Source organism: Pipistrellus kuhlii, unplaced genomic scaffold, assembly GCF_014108245.1.
Source record: "Pipistrellus kuhlii isolate mPipKuh1 unplaced genomic scaffold, mPipKuh1.p scaffold_m20_p_6, whole genome shotgun sequence".
Taxonomy (NCBI): Eukaryota; Metazoa; Chordata; class Mammalia; order Chiroptera; family Vespertilionidae; genus Pipistrellus; species Pipistrellus kuhlii.
In genome coordinates, this window is record NW_023425562.1 from 5,577,623 (window position 1) to 5,602,749 (window position 25,127).

General features: G+C 64.6%; 2 protein-coding genes across 5 annotated transcripts; one reads left to right on the forward strand and one right to left on the reverse strand.

The window, feature by feature from the left end:
• Nucleotides 1–1,005: 1,005 nt before the first annotated feature.
• On the forward strand, nucleotides 1,006–7,853 carry EMILIN3 (elastin microfibril interfacer 3). Its single transcript, XM_036418676.2, has 4 exons — nucleotides 1,006–1,190; nucleotides 2,901–3,023; nucleotides 4,962–5,185; nucleotides 5,443–7,853. Exons 1-4 carry the CDS (start codon nucleotides 1,030–1,032, stop codon nucleotides 7,194–7,196), a joined length of 2,262 nt encoding a protein of 753 aa, XP_036274569.1. The 5' UTR covers nucleotides 1,006–1,029; the 3' UTR covers nucleotides 7,197–7,853.
• Nucleotides 7,854–8,765: 912 nt separating this feature from the next.
• On the reverse strand, nucleotides 8,766–25,032 carry LPIN3 (lipin 3). 4 transcript variants are annotated; one of them, XM_045574338.1, is made up of 21 exons: nucleotides 24,888–25,032; nucleotides 21,020–21,158; nucleotides 20,719–20,918; nucleotides 19,544–19,639; nucleotides 18,327–18,607; nucleotides 18,079–18,162; nucleotides 17,150–17,270; nucleotides 16,739–17,015; nucleotides 15,862–15,955; nucleotides 15,549–15,709; nucleotides 14,961–15,054; nucleotides 14,800–14,869; nucleotides 12,775–12,867; nucleotides 12,658–12,701; nucleotides 11,854–11,992; nucleotides 10,861–11,009; nucleotides 10,592–10,678; nucleotides 9,802–9,954; nucleotides 9,531–9,645; nucleotides 9,352–9,455; nucleotides 8,766–9,138 (listed from the first exon to the last, which is right to left on the reverse strand). In XM_045574338.1, exons 3-21 carry the CDS (start codon nucleotides 20,908–20,910, stop codon nucleotides 8,994–8,996), a joined length of 2,499 nt encoding a protein of 832 aa, XP_045430294.1. In that variant the 5' UTR covers nucleotides 20,911–20,918; nucleotides 21,020–21,158; nucleotides 24,888–25,032; the 3' UTR covers nucleotides 8,766–8,993. The 4 variants fall into 4 exon arrangements, with proteins under 4 accessions (XP_045430294.1, XP_045430295.1, XP_036274567.1 ...); XM_045574339.1 differs by having other exon boundaries at nucleotides 18,079–18,159; nucleotides 18,342–18,607; nucleotides 21,017–21,158; XM_036418674.2 differs by having other exon boundaries at nucleotides 21,017–21,158.
• Nucleotides 25,033–25,127: the final 95 nt, after the last annotated feature.

Here is a 25,127-nt window from a genome sequence, read left to right on the forward strand (position 1 = left end):
GGAAATAGCGTCTTTGCAGTGTTACTTCAGATTAGGTCCTACTGGATTTGCCCGGGGCCCTGACTTCTATGGCCAGGGATCTTATGAGAAGAGAGGACACAGTCTAGCTGGTTAGGAGAAGGCCACGTGGAGACAGACGCAGACTCCGGAGTGATGTGCTACAAGCCAAGGACTGCCAGGGGACCCGGAGGAGAGGCACGGTCCTTCCCTGGAGCCTCTGGAATCAGGATGGAGGAAGCCTGGCTCAACAGCAGCCCTCTGGAAACACCTGAAGGCTATCTCTGAACAGATACTAACAAGGAGCCAGCGCTGCGGTCCAGCTAGCCACGAGCTCCAAGATGCTCCGAAAGCAGCGGCGCATCCCGGGCTGAGGGAGGCAGGGATGACACGGACCCCACCAGGAACCCAGAGGGACGGCCACCAGATGAGGCTGCAGAGGCTTAGGGAGGAGGAGTCCGCAGCAGTTATCCCGTGTCCTGGGCACCTCGGGACCACGGGGGTGCCCAGAGGCAGCGCTGCCCACAGGGAGGGTCCGGGGCCTGTTTCCAGGAGGTGGCTAAGGAGGTGCTGGCGGGCGCAAACGCCGGTCCTCCCGGCTTCGGAGCCCGGTCCTCTCTGCTCCGGCGGCCCCAGGTGCACAATGGGGCTTAAAGACCGATGTGTCGGGGCGGATGGGGGGCGGCTCCCGGGAGCCCCGCACCCAGGCCAGCCCGGGGGTCTGGCTCCGCTGCTCCCCGGTGCATGTGGATGGGGGAGCTGGGCCTGCGCCCCCACCGCCCCGGGCCGCTTCCTCCTTCACCTCTTCCTGGCGGGCGGGGCGGGGCGGGGCGGGGGGCGGCGGCCGGAGGGAGGGGCGGCGGAGCGCGGAGGCCCGGGTCCGTGCCGATCGGCGCAGAGCCCGCCCCGCCCCCGCCCCTCCGCGGCCCTCCCGCGCAGCGGCCACTCCGGGCGGACCGGCGGCGGCGGCGGAGCGCGGGCGGAGCGGCGGACCAGGCGGCGGGCGGGCGCGCACGGCGGGTCGCGGCGGCGATGGGCCGCCTGCCGCTGTGGCTGTGCGCCGCGGCGGCGCTGCTCTCGGGGGCGCAGGCCAAGGGCACCCCGCTCCTGGCGCGGCCCGCGCCGCCCGGGGCGCCCCGCTTCAGCCTCTACACGGCGGGGTGGCGCCCGCGGCTGCGCCCGGGGCCGCACAAGTAAGGCGGGCCGCGCGGGGGCCGGGGACAGTGGGGCCGGGGACAGTGGGGCCGGGGGACTGGGGGGCCCGGGGGAACGGGGGCCAGGGAGCCGGGGACCAGGGGGACGGGGGGGCGGGGGGCTCAGGGGGGCCGGGGAGATGGGAGGCCGGGGGACCGGGAGGCGGGGGCTCAGGGGTCCGGGGGGCGGGGGGACTGGGGGGACTGGGGGCCAGGGGCGCCGCGGCGCGGGCCGGGGACAGTGGGGCCGGGGGACTGGGGGGCCCGGGGGAACGGGGGCCAGGGAGCCGGGGACCAGGGGGGCGGGGGGCCGGGGGGCTCAGGGGGGCCGGGGAGATGGGAGGCCGGGGGGCCGGGAGGCGGGGGCTCAGGGGTCCGGGGGGCGGGGGGACTGGGGGGCCTGGGGGCCAGGGCGCCGCGGCGCGGGCCGGGGACAGTGGGGCCGGGGGACTGGGGGGACGGGGGCCAGGGGGCCGGGGGGACTGGGGGCCGCTCCCACCTGCCCGCCGCGCGGAGCGGCAGGCACGGCCCGGGCGGCGGCGCGGAGGGGCGGCTCCGCTGAGCGCCGGCGGCAGGAGCCCCCGCCTCGGGGCGCGGGCCGGCGGGAAGGGGAAGCGGGGCTGGCGGGCGGCGGGGGCTGGCAGTGCCCGCGGAAACCTCTCCAGCGGAGTAACATTTTCCAGCTGCGCTCGCCGTGCGGCCGGGCGCTGGGACCAGGTGGAGGGAGGGGAGGCGGTGCGCACGCGGGGCGCGCTCTCCCCCACGCGGCGCGGGCCTCCACCTCCCCTCCCTCCCCTCCCTGCCCCACCGGCTGGAGATGGAGCCCTGCGCCTCGGTGAGCTTGGCCCCAGCAGCCCCCTGGGCAGCACCCTCGTGGGTGGGCCCAGAGCCGGCTGGGTGGGACTCCTGGGTCGGTGCTGTGGCTGCAGCCCCACGCCGTCCACAGGTGGCCGGTGCATGCCTGGCGGCCGCCGTCCCATCCCCGTGGCCTGTGAGTGGGGTTGCAGCCGCTCCCCTGTCTCCGCAGCATCTGGGCTTGAGTAGGCGGCAGTGGCATGCCAACTGGTCCCCGGGGCGAGGTAGGGGCTCTGCTGCACTTGAACTCCAGCTGCATGTCAGAGGTGCTGGAGGAGAGGGCGGGCCAGTAGCTGACACTGAGCGGGCCTGGGCACATCAGGGCAGGCTTCCTGGAGGAAGTGATCTGAGGATGAGGAAGCAGAACAGAGGCAGGGGCCAGAAAGGTACGAGGCAGGTGTGTTGCCCCAGGAGCCGGTCATCGGTCAGGGGAGGAAGAGAGAAGGGTGATTTCAAAGGCCTCGGGAACCATAGTGAGACCTCAGACGCCTCCAGAGCTAAGGTGCAGAGCCGAGAGCCAGTGGAGGAGTTAGAGTGTGGCAAAGCCCAGGATGCGGAATCCAGGGCGGGCCTCTCCGGGCGGGGAGGGCAGAGGGCAGACCAGGGGAGGGCAGCGGCACCAGACTCCTGGTTCAGTACAGAGCTGAACCCAGTGACCAACCCACTGGGGAGGCTGGAACCAGCAGTGGGCGGGACCCCAGGCCGAGCGCCCTGGCTCCCAGGAATAAGAAGAAGCAGGAGAGAAAAGACGGGGGTCCCCTCTCGCGCTGAGGCCTCCAGATGCAGGAGGGGGGGAAGGAGCTTCAGGGGGCCTGGCCCGGGCCAGATATTCCAAGGCTGCCGTTCTCCCTGCAGGGCCCTCTGCGCCTACGTGGTGCACAGGAATGTGACCTGTGTCCTACAGGAGGGAGCCGAGAGCTACGTGAAGGCGGAGTACCGGCCGTGTGGATGGGGGCCCCAGTGCCCCGGGACAGTCACGTGAGTGCACCCCCGTCCCGCCCACTCAGGATCCCTGGGCCCAGGCCCCGGGCCTGCCTGAGCTGAGACTCTCTCAGAGCCCACACCAGCCCCGTGGAAGGGCCAGGGAGGGGTGGGGGCAGGCTGGGCTGGTCAGCGCCCACATGGGCACCAGGGGAGGGTTTCTAGGGGAGAGGCAGCACCAGGCAAGGAAGAAGCAGGGGCAAGGGGTGGGGGTGGGGGCACAGGGGAGAGCAGAGGGTCACACTGGCAGTGGTTAATGCCAAAGGGGCCCCGGGCAGACTCAGGTAGGGCTGTGGTGATGTGGAGAGGGCAGGCCACGGGGGAGGGTGTGGGGCCCTGTCGCCTTCAGCACAGGAAAGGGAGGGGACGGGGTGTATGGAGGCAGAAAGACATCGAGACTGTATCCGGTGTCTGAGAGGGGCCCTGAGGACCCGCCAGGGGGCTCAGACCGGACCGACGGGCCCTGTGAGGCTGTGCGGTACTGCACACAGGGGGGATGCTCAGGTCTGTGCTTGGAGCAGGCGTCTTCAAACTACGGCCCGCGGGCCACATGCGGCCCGCAGAGGAGTCTGATCCAGCCCGCCAGGTTTTTTGGGCCGTGAGCGCAGCCGAGGTGTTACAGTGGGAATTAGTAGTTCATATAGTCCGGCCCTCCAGCTCTCTGAGGGACCGTGATCTGGCCCCCACTTTAAAAAGTTTGAGGACCCCTGGCTTGGAGAGTTCCAGTGCGGGACTGAAGACGAGCCTGTGGGCTCAGGACTCTTGGGCACGTGCCCCAGGTACGCCTCCAGCGGGGGAACAGGTGCTCCCGCCCGGGCCCCTCACCTCTGTGCTCAAAGCCAGAGGTGCCTGGTCGCCAGCCTCCATGACCAGAGCTGGGTTTCCGGGGTAGGGGAGGAAGGAGTGGAGAGGATAGGGAGCTGCTGGGAGTCCGGAGTGGCCCCGGGGGCAGTGAGAGGAGCTGCTTGCCCCAGTGCCAGAGCAGCAACCTTTGTCAGGATTCTTCAGGGTCCCACCAAAGCCACAGGGAAATGTCTGATGGCAGGATGAGCTCCAGGGTGTCCAGGTGACCTTGGGAGCCTTGGGGCTAAATTTTTTTTTAATTAATTTATTTTTTTACTGTAGCTCTATTTAAAAAAAAATTAAAAATATATTTTATTGATTTTTCACAGAGAGGAAGGGAGAGAGATAGAGAGCTAGAAACATTGATGAGAGAGAAACAACGACCAGCTGCCTCCTGCACGCCTGGGGATGTGCCTGCAACCAAGGTACATGCCCTTGACTGGAATCGAACCTGGAACCTTTCAGTCCACAGACTGACGCTCTATCCACTGAGCCAGACCAGTTTTGGCTAAAGAAAAAAAAAATTTTTTTAATTTCTTTATTAAGATATCACATATTTGTCCTCATCCCCCCCATTCCCATCCCCCACCCTCCTATTGTCCTTGACCACTGCTTAGGCTCCTGTGTGTGCACACAGGTCCTTTGGTTGATCTCTCCCTTTTAACCCCACCCTCCCTCTGAGGTCCAGCTGTCTGGCCCATGGCTCCTTCTCTCCGGGTCTGTTCTTGTTCATCAGTCTATGTTGTTCACCGTTTCCCCCAGATGAGTGAGATCATATCCTACTGGAGGTATAAGAACTTGGGGCTAAATTCTTGTTCCCCTTTTCCCCAGGCTCACAGGATGAGGTGGGGCTTCTCCCTGCGCCCCCCTAACCCTTCTCTGAGCCTTGGCAAGACCTGCTTCCATCCCCGGCCCTGCTGCCTTCAGCACAGGCGAGGGAACCCTGGGGGCGCTGTGGAGGCAGGACATCCTGACTGTGTCTGGGTGTCAGCGTGGCCCTGAACACCAGCCCGGGGGCAAGGTCACCTGCCAGGAGGCAGGCGCCTCAGCCCACAGACACCGAGCCCTGCCCTCTCCCCACCCCTGGCCCAGGTACCGCACGGCGCTCAGACCCAAGTACAAGCTCGGCTACAAGAAGGTGACGGAACTCTCCTGGCGCTGCTGCCCTGGGCTCACTGGAGAAGGCTGCCCCGAGCACCTCACAGACCACGGGGCGGCGCCCCCCCAGCCGGAGCCGGAGCCCCAGATTCCCTCTGGGCAGCTAAGCCCAGGCCCCAGGCCCCCTCCTTCCAGCAGAGCCACCCCCAGCCCCTACGGTGAGTCTGCCCATGGGTTGGGTTTCCGGGGGGAGGCGGGAAGGGGACTGAGCCAAGCTAGCTGAGCGTGGGCAGGGTTAGGGAGGGTGCATCTCGTGCCGGGCAAAAGGGTGAGCCCCCAGGCTCGCTCCCCAAAAGCAGAGCTATGCCCAGCAAGGTTGGCTTAGGACAGAAAGTCTCCCAGGTGGCATGGTACCGGGACAAGCTGGGAGAGCCAGGCCAGCGATCCCACCCTGGGGTTCTCTCCTCTTTCGCAGGACGGAAAAGCCTAGGGCTGTTTGGTGAGCGGCTAGAACGCCTGGAGGGCGATGTCCAGCGCCTGGCACAAGCATACGGCACCCTCAGCGGCCTGGTGGCCAGCCACGAGGACCCCAACAGAGCTCCTGATCCCCGTGTGGGCTTCGGAGGCATCCCCGAGGGGTTTGCGAACCCCGGAGACGGGGCCGGAGGGCCGCTCACACCGCCTCTGGATGAGATCTTGAGCAAGGTGACCGAGGTGAGCGACACGCTGCGGACCAAGGTGCGGCTGCTGGACGAGGTGCACGGGCTGGCCCTCGGCCACGAGGCCCACCCGCAGCGGCTCCGGGAGGCGCCCCCGTCTCCGCTCACCTCCCTGGCCCTGCTGGACGAGTACGTGGACCGCCGGCTGCACCGGCTCTGGGGGAGCCTGCTGGACGGCTTCGAGCAGAAGCTGCAAGGCGTGCAGAGCGCGTGCGACCTGCGGGTGCAGGAGGTGCGGCGGCAGTGCGAGGAGGGCCAGGCGGCCAGCCTGCGGCTGCACCAGAGCCTGGATGGCCGGGAGCTGGCCCTGCGCCGGGAGCTCTCGCAGCTGGGCACCCGGCTGCAGGGCCTGAGCGTGGCCGGCAGGGGCAGCTGCTGCAGCCAGCTCGCCCTGGTCAGCGCCCGCGTGGACAGCCTCGAGAGCAACCTGCAGGCCGTCACCGAGGTCCAGAGGGGCCGTGGCGGCCCCGGCACCGGGGACGAGCTCACGCGGCTCTCCGCTGCCATGCTCGACGGGGGTGTGGACGGACTTCTCGAGGGCCCGGAGACCCTCAATGGGACAGAGCGCGGAGGGCGGGGCTGCTGTGGGGGGGTGGGGGAGGGGGGAGGCGGGGTGGGCGGCTTCAGGACCGTGCTGGAGGAGCGCGTGCACAGCCTGGAGGAGCGCCTGCTGGCGCTGGCCGGGGAGCTCGGCGGCAGGCCAGCGGGGCCCCTGGTGCGGGCGGAGCTCGCCGTGCTGGAGCAACGGCTGGTTTCGCTGGAGGCCTCCTGTGCCCCCAGCGCCACCTCGGCGGTGCTGAACAACCTCGTGGCGGAAGTGAAGGCCTGGCAGAGCCAGATCGAGGTCCTCCTCGGCCAGGTGGCCGGCCACACGGCCTTACTGCAGCAGCTCAACGGCACCGTGGCCGAGGTCCAGGGGCAGCTGGCCGAAGCCACGGGCAGCTCGCTCCAGGGCGAGATCACCCTGCTCAAGGTCAACCTGAACTCCGTGAGCAAGTCACTCACAGGCCTCAGCGACTCCGTCAGCCAGTACTCCGACGCCTTCCTGGCCACCAACAGCTCCCTGGACGAGCGGGAACGCAAGGTGGAGGCCGAGGTCCACGCCATCCAGGAGCAGGTCAGCAGCCAGGGCTCGCGGCTGCGAGCCGGCCAGAGGCAGGTCCTGAGCCTGCGGGGGGAGCTGGAGCAGCTCAAGGCCGGCGTGGCCGGCGTGGCGGGCGGGCTGAGCCGCTGCCAGGACACAGCCCAGGAACTCCAGCTGGCGGTGGGCCGCTTCGATCAGAGGGTGGCCCAAGTGGAGGGCGTGTGTGGGAAGCTGGGCCCCGTGGCTGCAGACCTCAGCAGCTTGCCCGCTGACCCACGCAGGCCCGGGGAGGGCCTGTGGGGCCACGTGGATCGGCTGAACCGCACGCTGGCCCAGCACGCACAGGACATCGCCCGCCTCCGGGATGACCTGCTGGATTGCCAAGCCCAGCTGGCGGAGCAGGGGCGGCCGGGGCGGGCCAACTAGGCAGGCTGGACAGGACCCAACCCCTCAGATCCTACCAACCCTGGGGACATCGCCCCAGAGCCCAGACCATGCTCCCAGCCTCCCTCGGCCATTGCAGAGGCTACTGAAGGAACAGTCTTGGTCCAGCTGCACGTGACTGCCTCAGACATGAACCTCCGTGCTCACTGCTGCACCAACTGGACAGCTCAGGGCAGTGGCCAAGGCGAGTACAACGTGCCTGCACACCTAAGAGACCTCACCATCCAGTTTGCCAGTTGCCTTTCTGCAGACATGACTTGGCTCCTGGGCAAAGACTGCAGGTCCGTTCTCAGACAGTGGCCTGTCCACATGCCCCTTTGCCCACGGGCAGCAGGCCCGAGCCCACGGAGGCTCCTGGTTCCTTTGTCCCCTTAGCTTCTCTCCCGCCCTCTGCAGGAAGGTGCTGCCCATCGGCCCTGTCCTCACACCTGGCAGCTCCACAGAAGCTATTTCTGAACCAAGGACCGGAGGCTCCCGCCACCACACGCCCTTCCGGGCAGAACACTCACACAGACTCAGGCACGACTTCTCTTTATTCCTTTGGGTCCTCCCCCAAGGTGGGGGCTTGGGGGATCTGTCGATTCCCAGAGGACAGCCTCAGGCCCAGGGGATCTGTTCGGAGATCCCCACACGGTCCCCTCCTCTTCGTGTGTGAGAATCTTGAGGGCCACTCTCATGTACGTCATGGCCGGAATGGGGCCAAGCCCTGGGCAGGAGGCCACGGCTGGAGGAAGAGGGTTCCGGACCTCGTTCCCAGAATCCTTGCAAACGCCTCGCCTGGATGGTCATGAAGTCGTGAGGAATGCAGGTGGAACATGACCAAGGAGCAATCTGGAAGTGCGAGCGTGCATCTGGCCTGCACAGGTCCCAGAGACCCTCCTGGCCTCAGTTTCCCCATGGCAGCTTGGCCCCCGCACCCCACCCCTGTGCTGCTCTGCAAGTTCCAGTCGCCCTGCCTCCCAGCTTCTGGACACTTTGGAATTCCGCTCTCCACTATGGTGCTGTCGGGGAGGGTTATGGTGCTCTCGGGGAGGGTTATGGTGCTGTCGGGGAGGGTTATGGTGCTGCGGGAGGGCCGGATTAAAGCTTTTAGCCTTTCTAAACTGAAGGTACTTTCTTCCCCAGAGTCGGTGGGAGGGATGACTGCAGCGGGTGTCTGTCCTGCTTCCCACAGCTCCTCGGGCAAGAGTCTGCTCAGCAGCTGTGTGGGCACCGAACTCGGGGAGGGCGGCAGGCCAACCCCACCTGCTTGGCAGGATCTGGGGCTGCATCCTCAGGGGACGTGCTGAGGTGTCTGGCTCGAGAGCTGTGGGAAGGGGCCAGGGCTGTGTAAGGGCCTGGCCTCAGAGGCTCCCTGAAGGGGTGGTGGTGGGGGGGCCTTGTGTTCCTCCCAGATGCGAGTCTGTGCCCCGCCGCCAGCCTTTCCCTCTGCTTACCACTCTCAAGCCTCAGTGGGGCCTCCCTCTTCCCTCTGTCCCATCAGGAGTTGAGGTAGAGTCTCAAGAGTGACAGGGACAGAGACATCGAGGTCTCGGAGAACACTGCAAGGGCCCAGGTGACAGTCATTTAATCGCCGCAGGCCAGCTGAGGCCCAGAACAGCCGCCCACCCCCTGCAGCTGCGCCGGCAGAGGCAGGGGACAGGTCAGGGAGGAGCGAGGTTGCCGACCAGCCGTCATCTCCCCGCTCCACGTCCGGCTGGTCCTGCGGCACCGAGCTTCCCACCCCCGATGTCCTGGGATCCCTGGTCAGTCCTGGGCCAGGCCAGGGAGGAAGCGAGGTCAGGCCAGGGTGTCGAGGTCCACAGTGGTCAGCGGCTCCCGCCAGTAGCAGAAGCTGCTGTATTCAGGGCTGGCCAGGTCTGTGCTGGGGCCACGGTCCAAGGGCGGGAAGAGGAGCTCAACCACCTCGCTGAGCCGCTTGTACCTGCGAGCAAGAAGGGGCCGGCACTGAGGGCCTGAGCTGCTGCCGGGCCGCGTCCCCCCTAATCCCCACATCCCATCAGGCCGGCTGCACCCTGCCTGGGAGCCCTGGCAAGCCACAGAGGCCCCGGTGCAGGGCTGGAGCTGGGGCCCAGGCAGAGGCTGGGGTGTGGGGACAGGGCAGGGCCCGGGGACCCGGGGCAGGGTCTGGCCTCACGTGGATTTGTGGTTCTTCATGGGCTCCTGGATGAGCTCCCCCCGGGGGTTGACAGTGAAGATCCGTGATGCAGGCAGGCCCACGTGCTGGTAGGCGGTGACGTCCTACGGGGACAGGGAGGGGCTGGTGGGCTGCGGGGCGGGGAGCGGGGCCTCGGGCCTCGGGGAGGAGACACTCACGTTGGGTCTGTTCCCAAAGGCGGCATAGAAGGGCTGTCCGTGGGGCAGAAACAGCTGCTGGATGTCGCTCAGGCAGGCGATCTTGAACACCTCTGGCTTCTTCTCAATCACCTCCCTGCGGGGTGGGGCCGGGGCAGGAAAGGCAGCGGAGGGAGGAGGGGGAGCAATGGGAGGACGGCAGGTCAGGTGACATGGGCCCAGTGCCGGCCTGGGCGGGTAGTGGGCCCGCACCCCCTCCCGGGCTGTGGGCTCGTGCCCTGCAGGGACTTACCTGTGCAGGGCGGAGAAGAGGCTGCTGGGAGACAGCAGGATGGGGCCCTTCGGGAGTCCGCAGCCCCGCTCGCTCACCCACTGCAGGTACCCCTTGGTGAGGTCGGCCATGCCGATGGCCCGCGCTGAGCAGTACAGGAACTTGTACCCGTTTCTGGGGGTGGAGACGGGTGGCACGGAGCCATGAGGGGGACTCTCTCGGCACAGGGACAGGTGGCACCACCCATCCTGCCCTCTTGGCTTCAGCCAGCTCAGCTCAAGCCTCCAGACTTATTTTAGAGGCCTTTGCAGGGAGCGGTCCAGGAGAACAGCTGGGCAGGCTGAGAGGACAAGGTGTGAGCCAGTCTGCAGACTTCCTCTGGAGCAGGTGTCTTCAAACTACGGCCCGCGGGCCACATGTGGCCCGCAGAGGAGTCTGATCCGGCCCGCCAGGTTTTTTGGGCAGTGAGCACAGCCGAGGTGTTACAGTAGGAATGAGTAGTTAATATAGTCCGGCCCTCCAGCTCTCTGAGGGACCGTGATCTGGCCCCCACTTTAAAAAGTCTGAGGACCCCTGCTCTGGAGCGTGAAGCCCAGCAGTCAGACCCCGATCCCACGCCCCAGGAGACGAGTCTTCCTCGGGAGGCCTGGTGGGTGGGTCTCGGCACTTCAGTGACACGGCTCAGCTTCTTCCTCTCTGGGCCCTGCTGGTCCCCAAGCCCGGCTTCCCAGGGCCGGGGCTATGGCAACCTAGACGGTCCTGCCGCTCCCTCCCTCCCTCCCTGGGGCCCTGCCCCGGCCCCAGCACTCACAGGTGGATCTTGTGGTAGAGACTCGTGATGCCCTGGTGTGTCCAGTCTTTCCCCAGCTGGGGCAGGATGTGGCCCAGAGCGTCCGACCTAGATCCCAGAGGAGGGGTCACTCCAAGGCAGCCTCAGGTGGCCCTCATGTTCCAGGCATGGGGCCCAGCTCCCAGCCCCAAGATGGTGCACTGGGGAGGGCTCTCCCCTGGCCCCGCCCCCAGCGCAGAAGACAGCACATTTCCAGGCCTCCCCCCTCACCCCCACCAACCAGGCCTCACTTGGTGATGGTACCGTCGATGTCCGAGATGACCACCTTGTCGTCCCACTGCCACAGGTAGATGGTGGCCCTGCAGCGGCAGGTACCCTGGTACTGGGTGGTCACGCTGAAGACCACTTCGTTGGCACCTTCTTGCAGGTTCAACTGCCGCTGGGGCCGGGCAAAGGTGGGGAGAGCTGTGATCAGCCACAGCCAGGCACCGCCCGCCCCTTGCCACCCCAAACTGTGGCCTTCAACCCCCAGGCCTCTCCTTCTCCTCTCGTTCCTGGCTCAGAGAAGCCGCCTGCATCCCTCAGAGAGCCACGTGGCAGAGGGTGGCCCGAGGAGGCAGTGAGGGGGTGTGGGGTGGGGGGCGGCACAGGGCCAGCACAGGAGCCCTAACCTCCCTCTGTGTTCCTTTGGGGTGAAGCTCGAGGACAGAGCCTGGCCCGCAGCTCCCACTCCAGCTTCTCAGGCCAGCCCCGGGGCAGGCATGGCCCCTGACAGGGAGACACCGCACTGTATGGAAAGGCCCTGTGACATCCCAACGAGAGACCCTTCCCTTGGTCCACAGGGAAGGAGGCGGGCAGCTCAGCCATCGCCGGGGTGGCTCCGGGGCACCACGTAGGTGGCAGCCGCTCTGTGCTGGACTGGCCCGGCCCCCAGGCATCTCCTGGGATGTTTTCAGAGGGAAAACATCCTTATTTCGGGAGCCACCTGTTACTGAGCTCAGAGCCGTGAACCCAGGGCCAACATGTGATTCCTGTAGGTGGCCTCCAAGGGCCAGAGCGCCGCCCGCCGCCCGCTACAGGCTGGTATTTTAGGCGGAGAGAGGGCTCCTCCCGCGAGGGCACTGGAGGACACAAATGGACCGGCAGTAAGAGCAGCGAGCCCATCTCCGGGGGGGTTCAGAGGCTGCCAAGGGGCTGGATTCCGGGCTTCAGTGGCCGTGGGGCTCTGACAGAGTTGCCCCCACCCCCGCCACCCCCCATGCACACCCCCGGGACCCACGTACGATCTGGTCCGAGGAGAGGCGGAGGGACTTCTTGTAGGCGGGCGTGTAGGCAGGAGGCAAGGGCGGCCGGGAGGGCGCCTCCAGGATGACGGGGCTGTCGGGGGCGTCCTCCTCGCTGCTCAGGACATCCGACTTCTCCCTGCGGGCACCCAGCTGTCAGCACCTCCGCCCGCCTGCCGGAGGCGCTGCACTCCGGTGACGCCCCTCGGCCCAGGCCACCGGGAGCCTGCGGCCCAGAGTCTGCCAGGGGACTGGAAACCCCTCCCTCCGCCCAGAAAGGCAGTGGCAGAGCCGGAGCCAGGGCCCGGGCTCTCGGCCCTCGGTGCCTCTCTGTAACCAGGATGCCAGACCTGCCGGGAGGTATTTACCTAAAAAGCCAGAAATGTGTTTTACGGTTTACGCCCAAACGTAACCTGCTTTGGCTGCCGTGCGTGGATTCACCTTGGCCACCTTCTCCCGCGCGCCCTCCCGCCTTGGGCATTCTGGCTCAGCTCGGAGGTGAAAAGGGAAGCAAGATCAGCAGGCAGAGAGGAGGGGCTCTGCCCTCCCTACTATAGGAACCCCCTGTCTGGGCCAGGAGTCGAGGCACCCACTCCAGCTCTGCCATTTCTCGGCTGCGGGGCCTTTGGTCTATCTCTAAGCCTCAGTTTTCCCATCTGTGAAATGGGGGCGCTTCTCAGGAGAAAGAAAGGGTGTAGGAGTGATGAGGGAGCGACAGAGAACCACGGCTGGGGGAGGGGTGCCTGCACCACTCCCACCCTCCAACAGCCCTCCTCCCCACCGCCAGCCGAGAGAGCCACTCACCCCCCTGCCTCCAGGGCCGCGGTCTTCTCCCTCGGGGCACTTCTCTGTGGGAAGAACATCCAGTGAACAGTCTGCTCCTGCCCGGGCTGACCCCACCCCGGGACCGTGGCCACCCACCTCCTCGGCCGGGAAGTCCCTGCGTCGCCAGGAGAACCACCACCGCCCACCCTTCCGGGGCATTTTCTCCTTCTCCAGCTTGTCCACGGTGCTCTGCGGGCAGACAAAGGCCATGGCGTTTCCCCCGGCGTCTCGCAAACCCGCCTCAGGCTGCCCTGGGGGCCAGCATGAGCCCAGCGCCTGGGGCTCGCCTTCGAGCGAGGCGCTGCCAACATCGGAGGCCGAGGAAGCGCACCCTCCACCGTCGTGGGGTTCATGTAAGCAAGCACGGGAGACCCAGGGCCCCTCCGTCCCAGCCCTGACCCCCGACCTCTAGCCCAACCGCGGCCCGGCTTCCGAATCCTGTGGGTCAGTCCCTCCAGGGCAGCTGAAGGCAGAGCTTTGGGACGTTTCTCTCCCTGCCTGATGCCACCACGTGACAGAAGGACAGTCTAGGGGTGTCAAACTCAATCAGAGAAGGGGCCAAAATCTAAAATCCAGCCTAAATCGCGGGCCGAATGGTTTACTGAACAGTCATAAACTGTCATTGTGATGGAAACGCAGCGGAGTGCAGTGATGACAGCGCGGTGCGGGCCACATTGCAAGGCCTGGCGGGACGGATTTGGCCCGCGGGCCTTGTGTTTGACACATGTGGTCTAGAGCCAAGACTCCCCGCAACCTCCGAGACAGACCGAGGCCACCCGGGAGGTCGGTGATTCAGTCCCACAGATGCGCCCTCCGTGTGTCACGTTCCTGTCCGGCGGGGGTAACGCGTGCTTGTGGAAATTACTGATTAGAGCTGTGCTTCCTACAAACTCAGAATGGTGCGCCCACGTCAGGAGGACATGGGCTTGGGGTGGGCCGGCCGGGGTGCCCACGTGAGCTGGGGACGGGCTGAGGCAGTCTCCCAGGGGCCTCAGAGGTGGGGATGTCTGGGTGAGGGCAGCCACGCAGAAGAGGGACCCTCTTCCTCCTCACAGGCTGTGGGTCTAGCTCGGACCCAGAGCCAGCCAGAGGATGGAGCTCAGCATCCCCAAAGGGAGGCACCCTCTGTCTGCGTCTGGCTAGTGATGCTCTTTGGGCAACAACTCGAACCAAGTGGAGAACAACAGGCCGGGGCGGGGCCCTGCACCACTTCCAGGAGGGCACAAGGGGCAGGCGCAGCTTAGGACAGGGAGGAGGCTAGAGGAGGGACTGAAGAGGCTGGTTCCTCCCCGCCTCTGAGCATCAGCACATGCTGTTCCCGCCCAGCCTTACTCGTCCTTCCGATCTCTGCCCGGGAGGGAGGCACGTGCCCAGCAAACTTCCCTGGTGAGGCTCTCAGAGCAACCCAGACCCCTCCTTCCCGACACGCACGGCTGAATTTCACGTTCCCCTGGCTGCGTCCTTAACTGTCTTTCTTTAGGGCAAATGTGTCAAACACAAGGCCCGCGGGCCAAATCCGTCCCGCCAGGCCTTGCAATGTGGCCCGCACCGCGCTGTCATCACTGCACTCCGCTGCGTTTCCATCACAATGACAGTTTATGACTGTTCAGTAAACCATTCGGCCCGCGATTTAGGCTGGATTTTAGATTTTGGCCCCTTCTCTGATTGAGTTCGACACCCCTACTTTAGGGCATGACTGTCCCTGGCACATAGTAGGTACGTAATGGAATGCGTGCTGATAAAGTGGGCAAACACCCGCAGCCCAGCCTCAGAGGGTCTCGGGGACAGGCGAGGAGTGGGACCTCCCTCTCCCAAGCCTCATCTCCCAGATCTGAGAACATCTGTCCTGCTGGAGGCACATCCCTGTCGAGTGTTCGTCCCCCTCCGGTTTGCCCTGAGCTCCTTTGCGGTGAAGTCCGAATCCAGTGGGATCTGGCTGCGCCAGGAAGCCAGGGACGGGGCTGGCTCTGCCCACACGGCAATGTTGGCAGCAGCGTGGGCCTTGCAAATCCGTCAGCCCCAGGCCCCGTCTCTGCCCACCCTCCGCGCCCCGGCTAAGGGCCGCCCACCCCGAGGCCGCGGCACGGTCCCCAGGAGGCCCCGTGGTGCTCTCGCCATTACCTTGGGCAAGTTCTTCTGGAAGGCTTGGAGGGAGAGGACCATGGGGGCAGCCACGGCCCAGTTGTAGTGCCTGGGGGGACAGAACGGGGTGTAGGAGCCGCAGGGCCACGGAGGAGCCGGGGGACTCCCGTGGCGGCCGGCAGCCCCGCCCTGGCACTTACTTCTCGTTGATTTTCACCACCAGGTTTGGGTCGTCCAAGAGGCCAGGGTTCTGGACGAGGTCCTGGTAGGAGACCACGTGCTTGTTGAACTTCTCTGGGCACAGAGGCAGAGAGGGAGGGGAGAGGCTGATGCATCTTGCTGGACCCACTGCCCCAGTCCCTCCCACACTCCCACGGGGCTCCTAGCTTCCTGTGGCTTGGCAGCTGCTATTCCAGCTCCAGGCACCCCAGGCACTGGAGCTGGAATAGCAGGTGCCAAGCCACAGGAATGGAGGAGCCCCGTGGGAGTGGCCATGGCCTCGGGGGAGGTCGGGGGGCGGCCCTTAGCCAGGAAGTGAAGGGTGGCAGAGACGGGCCTGGGGCTGACAGATTGCAACCTGTGAACCATCCTGGACTCACAGGATACGTCACAGCTGAGCATCAGGCCTTGGTTTCCCGGGCCCTTGGGAATGCCCCATCCCCGCTGGCTGAGTGTAGGGAGCCTGGCCCAGCCTCACCCCTCCGCTGCCCCGCCCTCGGGGGTCCTCCCGCTCTCCCCAGCCCCGGGGCTCGGGGCCAGTCCTTGGAAGGGCTCCCGGTTGGACATACCCAGGGAGATGTCCCGGCTGTCAGCCAGGCCTCCGCAGAGAGACAGCACGATCGTGTCCACCGTGTCCGGAGCGGGTTCTGCTAACTGTTCGGGGTTGGGGTCCCCCATTGGCTTCTGGCCACCGGGTTCACTCCACCTCCTGGGCCCCAGCCCACGGTCACTGGGGGTGGGAGGGTGGGGAGGGGAGGGGTCAGCGGTGACATGAACACAAGGAGGCTGGGAGGAGGGCCTCACCGCTCTCAAGCCCCTGACAGCCCACCCCTGGCCCCTCAGGTCCTGATCCCAAGCCTCCGGCACCCAGAACCCGGGCACCTCTTGGGGAAGTAAAGGGCCGCATTCTCAGAATCCAGGGAGGACAGGTCATCCAGGTAGATGGGGCCCAGGTGCTGGCTTCTCTTCAGGGAGCCTGAGGGCAGAGGGGGTGCCGTTGGCTGCAGACCTAGCGTGTGCTCCGCCGTGTGAGCAGTAGGAGGCCCCCTTGTCTTAGAGCACCCTAACGCAGCACTGGCCAGAGGACTTCCTACGATGCCAGAAACGTCCCATGTCCGCTGGCCCAGTCCAGTAGCCAACAGCCACAGGGGACTGCCAGCACACTTAAAATGTGGTGTGATGGAGACATGGAATTTTTTTTATTTTATCGTTACTTCGTTGTAATTTTAAATAGCCATGGGCATCCAGGGACCAGCCGGTGCCTTCCCATGCACTCAGAATCAATCCCAGCGGGTGAGCGAGAACAGCTAGCCTCTGCTCATCTCCTGGCCTCTCCCCGCTCCCCCCCTGCTCTCCCAGGCCTTGCTCCAGACACACCAGCTGCCTCGGTGCCTAAACATGACACCTCTCTCCTGCCTCGTGGCCTTGAACCATGCCGTTCCCTCTGCCTAGAACTCCCCTCCCCCGATCCTCACTTGCCTGGGCCTTCATTGTTCATGTCTCCGCTCAAACATGGCCCACGTGACCGCGTGATCTAGACGGCCCCCGTCCCACCCAGGGAACGGCACCGCGCCATCGCTGTAACGTTCCTCCTGGCTTTTGTACGCATTGTCTGTCTGGCCCCCACGAGGGCTGGTGTCAGACACAATGCCAGGCGCACAGCAGGTGCTCGGCCCAGGCCTGATGCCCCGAGTCCACCCCGGAGGTAGCGTGAGGCCAGGGAAGCACAGGGGGAGGAGGGAGTCCGGCCATCACTCACCTTTCCTCCAGGAGAAGCCCTCTGGCTGCCCGGGAGGAGCCGGACCCTCCAGCGAGGCCCAGCTCCAGGACTTTGAGGCCGGAGAGAGACCCGCGTCCTTGGGTCTCTGAGCCTTGAGTTCCTCTTCTCTCTCGGGGGCAGCGAGAGGGGGACCCACCAGTGTGGGCCCCTCCACGACGGCCGGAAGGTCATGGGTGCTGGGCTCTCCGTGAGCGGAGGCTGCTCCAGCGCTGCCATCGGGGACCGTCGAGGACACGGGCCTCTCGGCTTTGGCCACCTTCCATCGAACAAGCGGGAAGGGTGTGGGCAGGGCCGGCGCAGCGGCTGCCTCCCACACACCACTAGGTGGGCCCCGTCTCAGTCCCTGCGGTCCCCGGAGAGGCAGGGAGGGGGTGGCACAGGGGAACTCACCTTGGGCAGCCTGCCCCAGGCCCACTGCATGTGCGACTCGGCTCTCAGGGGGCTGGGCTCCGGGGTCCGCACCTCCAGCTCCGAGTCACTCTTAGGGGATGTGAGCTCACCCGACGAAAGGCTGCAGGAAACAAGAGTTCAGAGACCCCCAAACCAGCCTGCTGCCACCCCTCTTCTGCCCCCTGCCAAGCCTGGGGAAAATATTTTCAAAGCACAGTCATGCTTGTGTTGCATCCCCAGAATATATAAAGGATATGTTAATATATAAAGAACTCCCACCAAATCTTACTATTGGAAATCAATAAGAAGGCGGCGGGAGTTCAGTAAAAAAAGCAGGGGATGGGGGGGGGGGGAGGACAAGTTTGTGGCTGCTTAGTGGGTATAAGATTTCCATTTGGAAGGGTGGAAAAATGCGGGAACTAGAGCGGGATTGACTTGGATGGCGGCACAACATTACAAATTTATTAAATGCCATTGAATCGTGCCCTTCGCTAGGATTAACATGGTACATTTTATGTTATGTGCATATTACCACCGATTTCTTTTTTTAATGGGAAAACAACTTAAACGCTTTACAAAGGAGATATACACGTGGCTGGTAAACACATTATTTATTAGAAAAAATGGAAATGGCCGAAACCGGTTTGGCTCAGTGGTAGAGCGTCGGTCGGTCTGCAGACTGAAAGGTCCCGGGTTCGATTCCGGTCAAGGGCATGTACCTTGGTTGCGGGCACATCCCCGGTAGGGGGTGTGCAGGAGGCAGCTGATCGATGTTTCTCTCTCATTGACGTTTCTAGCTCTCTACCTCTCTCCCTTCCTTTCTGTAAAAAAATCAATAAAATATATATATTTTTTTAAAAAAAGAAAAAAAAAATGAAATGGAAACCGCCTCGGTCCTGAGTCCCCGCCTGCAGCCACCGGGTCCTCACCTGGCCGGGGAGGGCCACTCGCCGTCGGAGAGGGGGTAGATGTCTGCAGGTTGCGACAAGGACTCCTCTTCCCGCTGGATGCTGTGAGAGCCACAGGGAAGGAATGGTCACGGACGGCACAGGGCAGGGAGCCTGGACCTCAGGGGCTAAGCCCCGAGAGGCCAAGGCCCTCGCCCAGGGCCCCACAGCACCCGCAGAGGGCACGGTGCCTGAACCCGGGCTGGCGTCCTCACCCCCGGGGCGCCCCCCTGGCCTGCACACACCCTGCGGGCTCCGGCCTCGGCTTCTCCAGCGGGGCCAGCTCGCTCTCGGCGCCCGCCTCCAGATCCTCGGAACTGGAGTCGTCGGCCACCGTGTCCTCCTTCCACCTGGGCTTCCTCCTCCGAAGCCTCTTCTTCCTCCCCGTGGAGGCCGCGCCCAGGACCACGGGCTCGGATTCGCTGGCCGTGCCCAGCTGGGAGTCCGAGGGGAACCCCGACAGGCCTCCCCACGGCAAGGGGGACGTGCACAGGCGGGGAGGCACGTGCTCCTGTGGGGACGATCAGGGGGACAGCTGAGGGGGACCGCGCTCGTCACCAGGCACCCTGAGCCCTGCCAGTGTCCCAGGCCCTGGAGCGAGCTCCTCTGGGGTCAGGAAAGCAGGCGTGGAGGCTGGACAGAGGTGGCAGCAGCATGGCCCTGGAGCTCCCTCAGGGGTGACGCAGCCCTGACCCCAGGGTGTGGCCCGCACTGTCTGGACAGACCTGGGCATCCACCTCTCGTCGTCTCTGCCCACGCCTCCCCCAGGAAACACCCACTTCCCTTTTAAGACTTAGCGAGGCGTCGCCTCCTCCAGGAAGTCTGCCCTGACTACTCTCAGCCTCGGTTCCCGCCCCCTTCGCTGTAATGACCGAAGGGTGTCATCAGCCATTATTTACGTGTCTGACTCCCAGGCCTGTCTGGGAACCTCCTTTGAAGTTGGGGTCACCCCTCGTCCGAGTTCACCGCAGTGTCTGGCATGGGGCTCGGTGTAAGCGTGTCAAGCTCCAACTATTTAAACACCTCTGGGGGCTCTGGCTCGTGCTGGGCCTGCCTCCCTCCGCAAACACCCCTCTCTTGTGCTCCACCCATGTCCCTCCCTGTTCCAGCGGCCCTGAGCCCGCCCAGATCCAGAGCGAGCCGCCCAGATCCACAGCAAGCCTTCTCATGCTCTTCAGCCCTGGCCACGCCTCAGCCTCCTCCTCTCCCAGGCTGCCAGGGAAGGCCGCCTCCTCACCCTGCAGGGACCGGCTCCAGTGTCCTCTTCCCCCACTTTCCATGGGGAGTACCTTGGCCCGCGTCCCCTCCCCTCCCCCCACATTCCACCCAGGCTCCAAGAGCAGATCATGATGGGACCCTTGCTGACAGTGACAAATCCCAAGACCCTGCCCAGAGGGGGCACCAGTGCGGGGCAGGGGCAGGTGCTGTCAAGGACAGAGGTGCTTACCTCATCGCTCTCCAGCTCCTGGACGAAGAAGGCCTCCCCGCTGTCCCCCAGCTTCATGTGCAGGTCCACGGGCTCCCCGTTGATCTCGATGTCCACCTGCAGCGGGGCAGGGTGGGCCGCCGTCTGCCCTCACTCCGGTCCACGGGGGCGCCGGCCTCCCAGCGGGGCCCAGGGACGGGCTCCTGGCTGCCCCCCTCCCCCAGCCCTGCATCTGCTGGGACCTCTCCCCAGCCCAGGGTGCACCCGGCTGCTCCCCGCCCTGAGGGCCGCTGCCCCCCCCCGCCCCCCACCCAGAGGCTGGCTGAGCCTCCGTGCCCGCCCCAGCACACTTCCCCATTCCTGAGGCTCAGAGGCACGAGCCTGGTCTCGGCATCCTTGTTTATGCTCTGGTTTCTGTGTTCCTCTCTCCCTGCAGCCCAGGGGAACCAGGAGGTGATTCATCTTGTCACTGCCAGACCCCGGCCCCAGCGCAGTGCTCCACCAACCATGGAGAGAATGGCCACTTCCTTGGCACTCAGCGTCCTGTTTTATCTAGACCATCTTGTTCAATCTTCCCAGCCTCCAGTCATTATTCCCACTTTACAGATGAGGAAACTGAGGCTGGGAGGGGTTACGTCATTCTCTGGGAAGTGGCCAGAGGAGGCTATGAATCCAGAGCCCAGTTCTTAACCACAGACTCTAGTCTATGTCCCACAAGGCTACGCTGTGACTCTGGACGGTTCCCAGTCACTCCGTGTGAAGGGGCCTGGGCCCACCACACCCCCTTTCACAGACCAGAGCCCAGTGACAGCAGGGCGGGTTTCCTGAGGGAGAGGAACGGACCTCTGAGTGTGACCCGGGCCTGGCCCGGGGATGGCGTCACCACCTCCTATCAATCAATCATCAGGCAGGAGACACCACCTGCACAGGTGATGCCACGTATGAGAACACACAGGTAAGGCCTTACCGAGCCTCAGGCCTGATGGTCCCACTACGCTGCTTTTAGGGGAAAATAGGAACCCCTCGGACCATAAGCCCCAGACTAACCTAAAACCATCCAAGGAAACACAGAGGGCCGGAAGCCCGTCCGGAGGACGGATCCCCACCGAACGGAGGCCCGGGTGCTCTCCTGGGAGCGCGGTGGCTGCCCTGGCCCTGACCCCCGGCCGCGGCCCTCGGCGGCCGCCAGCACTCACCACCTTCTCCCGGGACCGCAGGACACCCAGCTTGCCGAAACGCACGTGGAAGGGCGAGCATCGGAAGGAGCCGTCCCCCTGCCTCACCACCAGCACGTCGATGCAGCCGCTCAGCGTGGCCGGGTTCAGGCCCTGGTACAGCTCCTTCACCGTCCCAAACACGGTTCCCGCCAGCTGGCCCACGTAGTTCATGGCTGGGGCTGGCGAAGGGAGGCGGAGCTGGGACCGAGGCCCGGTCCCCGCCCACCCCCTCACCCCCCTCCCGTGGGGAGACTCCGCATCCTGACCCCCGGCTTACAGCGTGTCGCGCTCCGAGCGCCTTCGAAGTCACGGGCTGGGACGGGTGCCAGCAGACGTGGGTTCCAGCGCTGGCTCGCCTACCGACCTGCCGCGAGGCTCCCGGCCAGCTGCCTCCCTCCTCCGGGTGCCGAGCCCCGCATCTGCGGAATGAGGGCACAGGGTAAGGCGGCCTGGGCTTCGCTGGGCCTCCGAATGCCATGAGTAATGATGATGACCGCGGTGCTCAGCGACAGGGCCCAGCTCCTCGTCACAACACCCTGCCCGCGTGGCCGCGTGGGTGTCATTATCCCTGTTTACAGACAGGCCGGCGGAGGCTCAGAGAGGCGGAGTGCACTGCCCGGGACCTCACAGCCAGGAAGGAGAAGGGCGGAGATGGGGCCCCAGCACCCCAGGTGGCCCAACTGTGTGAACAGGAGGAGGCAGGCACCCCTCCCTGGGATCCATGGGGACCAGCCTCATGACCCTGGCCCCTATGCGTAATAGGCAACAGCCTAGCCCTAGAGGCAGGTATCCTTCCGGTAAATAAAGAGACAGGCATCTCAGTTTTTCCGCCTGAGAAATGGGTTCAGCCATCTCGCTGCCTCCTGGTCCCCGGAATTGGAAGGGGCCTCGCTGGCCCATTGTGGCTGGTTTGTGAGGTGCCAGCAGTGGGAGCACCCCAGGTGCCAAAGGCTTTGCCCAGCTCTATTCTGGGGCTCATCTCCTCGCCGCTGAGGGTGGAGGGAGCTCCGGTTTCAGGCTCCAACTACAAGTCCTTCCCAGTGTCCTTAGGAGGATGAGAAGTCCATCCACGGCCCACCGCTGACCGCGGTGTCTCTAGGCCAGTGGTCGGCAAATAGAGAGCCACACGCGGCTCTTTGGCCCCTTGAGTGTGGCTCTTCCACAAAATACCCTGGTGCTCACATACAGTGCGAGTGAAACCTCGTGGCCCACGCGCAGAAGTCCGTTTTCGGCTCTCGAAAAAAATTCCAATCGTTGTACTTCTGATATTTGGCTCTGTTGACTCATGAGTTTGCCGACCACTGCCCTAGGCCATCGTTCTCAGGCCCGACCGGCAGTCCTCAGGCCACTTATTCCGGCCCAGGGCTGGCCCGTGCCACCAGCTCTCCTCCCCCTGGCCAGACCTGTCCCTCCAGCTCTCCCACACCAGGCCCAGCTCTGTGAGCTGGAAGCAGGAGGCTGTGGCCACCACAGAGACAAACCAGAGCCATAATGAGAGCCGCCTCCATGCTGGCACGGTGCCCCTCTGCCAACTTCAGCTCATTGCCCTCCCCCCTGTCCAGGCCAGGGGCCCACTGCTCTGTGGCTGCCAGGACACGGGCCACCCGCTTCCACAGGGCACTTCCCTCTCCCAGACCCTGAATCAAAATTCCTGGAGGACTGCCGGCCGGCCGTGCGAGACCGGCCCTCGAAGAAGTGAAGTGATTTATCCAGACTCCATTAAGCTAAGAGGCCATAGATGGACGAGGGAGAGATGACTCATATCCTGGTTTCCTGACTCCACGCCACGGGTCCTTCCGCTCCTCGGCCCACAGCTGTCTGCGGGGGGAGCAGCCCGGCCCACAGCCCCCTTCCCGCAGCCCTGCGATACCTGCCACTCAGCGTGCTCCGTCCCCGGCAGCTCCAATGTCACCGGGGAGCCCGTGAGAAGTGCGGAGCCTCACACGCATAAGGTACAATGTGAATCGCTCAAGTGAAAGCTGAGATAAGACGAGGTTCTTTGGACCCTGAGCATACCACTCAAACGTCATAAATATTTTATCTGCAAGGCGCCTACTCTGCGCTATTTGGAAACTTCCACGTTGGTGTCTCCACACCTAACACCAGACTCTGTGAAGCTAGGTCTGGGGAGACAGACACACGGACGAGGCGGACGTGGGGTGGGCAGGACTCTGCTAGGCCACTGTGCCCGGGAAAAGCAGAGAGGACGCGAGAAGCTACCGGAAATAAAGAAGCAGCCATGGGAGGGGCAGGCCAGGGCTGGGGGCAAAGGTCTGCCCAGCTGGAGGCCCCAGCCTGAGCTGTCTGCCCTGCGGAGGGCAAAAGAGCTTGGGGGCTGGGGAGGTGTGAACGCTGAGCTGGACCAAGCGCAGGGTTTCTCAGCTTTGGCATCACGGGCATTTGGGGCTGGATGATTCTTTGCTGTGGGGGGATTGTCGGATGGTCAGCAGCATCCCTGGCCTCTGCCCACTGGACACCAATAGTAACACCTCCTGCAGGTGTGACAATCCAATTGTCTCCAAACATTATCCACACTGGCCTTGGCTGAGAGCCCCTGGAGGTAGTGGAAAGAGCTGAGCAACAGGGATGTCACCCAGGGGACTGTCCTGGGAGACCCACCCACACAGGGTCCGCAGGCAAGTACTTTGCTGGCCTTGATTTCCCCTTCCTACGAAACAAGGCCTCAATCTTTCAAACCCTTCTCAAGCCTACCATTCACTCCTCAGTCTGTTCTCCCATGCCAGGCGTGGATGCCCCCACTCTGTCTGCTCAGCATCGGGAGGGATTCCCATGAGCCAGGCTCCGGCTGCCTCCCCTACCTGCGTCCACCCCTCCCCAGGACCCAGCCTCGAGTCTTCCCCGGATGGAGGGAAGCTCTGCTTGGCTCCCCTAGGTCACCCTTCACCCCAAACCAACATCTAAAATTAAATCCTTCACCTCCCTCCAAACCCGGGTCAGCCGAATTTCTCTCAGAACTCATGGGTACCCCCCCCCCCAAAAAAAACAAACAAAAAAAACCCTCTGAATCCCATACCCCAACTTTCTGCTCATCTGGTCCCTCCTTTCTCCTCCTGCTGACTAGGTCAAGGCTTTATGACCGGATGCCTAGATCCTAGACGGCAGCAGGGCACTGTGGGTAAGGCACCAAACCGCCTGGGCTCCAATCCCCTCCTTGACCCCAGCTGTGACCTTGGGCACGTCTCTTGACCTCGCTAAGCCTGTTTCAGCCTCTGAAATGGGGATACCATAAGGGATGCACGGGCAATTCGTGACATCATCTAAGTAAAGTACTAGCATGCAACAAGTGCCCACACACGTCACCTATCAGCTCCAGCATCCTTACTGGCCTGGTGACAGCCCCATTCACCCAGGCTGGTCCCGACGACACTACGGGTCAGACTCCAATGCACTGTCCCTGCTCACAGCTGAGAGTCTAACTCAGCATTCGGGGCCCCCGTGCATGACGTGGTGGCCCGACGGTTAGCAACGTAAGCAGGTGGGCTCCAGGCAGGCCTCCCAGGGTGCCCAGGCCTGAGACAGCTCCGGGAACACCCACACTGTCTCCCAGGCCAATACACCACCCCACCACCGGGAAGCCAGGGCAAGCTGCCCTGGGTGGCAGCGTTCAGCATTTGGGGCTCCCAGATTTGGGGCCAGGTAGGGGCACGGTTCTCCACCTAGGAACCGAGGGAGCAGGAGGATAAGAATTCCTATCGTTGTGGAAGGGGAAAACCCCAACCCCAGGTTCCCAGCAGCCTTCACGGCTCCCCTGCCCGCCTGGCCAGTCTCAGGGCAGGCCGGGCAGGTCAGACCCTGCTTGGCCACGGAGACTCAAAGTGCCAGCATGGGTGGATCACCTCCGAAAGGTCTCAGTCAGCCTGGGATGATGCTGGGCCAGCCAACCCCCTACCCCCACCCCCCACCCCAAAGGTTTCTGCATCTCATTCTCTCCTGATACCACATTCTGGGTGTCCAAGCCCCACCACCACCACCACCACCACCACCGCTGAGCTGGACAGAAGGACGAAGTGAGGAGTTCCTACACCCTTGGGAAAGTTCCCTTCTGGGCTCAGGCCCCGCGATCAGGAAGGAGTGCGGGTCGACCGGCAGGACGGATGGGCGGGGCCGGCGGGACGGGGCGCGGGTACCTCTCCGCGGGCCCGGGCGGGGCCCTGCCTCCGGCGCTGCCCCCGGACCTCCGGGACCCGGAGCCGCCGCCTCTGTCTGGGTGCACGGGACCGGCGGGCAGTGTCCTTGGCCCCGCACCCGCATGGCACTTCCGCCTCCTGCAGGGCCCCGCCCCTTCCACCGGCCCAGCCCCCGCCCGCCCCGCGCCCGCCCCGCGCCCAGGCCGCCCTTTCGCCCATAGGGCGCGGGCGGGCGCCCCG

Bases quoted from the DNA above. Each gene is read 5' to 3' on its own strand.
- EMILIN3 (XM_036418676.2), top strand. From the start codon at position 1,030: ATGGGCCGCCTGCCGCTGTGGCTGTGCGCCGCGGCGGCGCTGCTCTCG. The intron at 1,191-2,900 runs GTAAGGCGGGCC...TTCTCCCTGCAG, and splicing joins CTGCGCCCGGGGCCGCACAA to GGCCCTCTGCGCCTACGTGG. The intron at 5,186-5,442 runs GTGAGTCTGCCC...CCTCTTTCGCAG, and splicing joins AGCCACCCCCAGCCCCTACG to GACGGAAAAGCCTAGGGCTG.
- LPIN3 (XM_045574338.1), bottom strand. From the start codon at position 20,910: ATGAACTACGTGGGCCAGCTGGCGGGAACCGTGTTTGGGACGGTGAAG. The intron at 15,710-15,861 runs GTGCCCGGGTTC...TCCCACCCCCAG, and splicing joins GCCCTTTACTTCCCCAAGAG to TGACCGTGGGCTGGGGCCCA. The intron at 9,646-9,801 runs GTAAGTCCCTGC...CCCACCCCGCAG, and splicing joins CTCTTCTCCGCCCTGCACAG to GGAGGTGATTGAGAAGAAGC.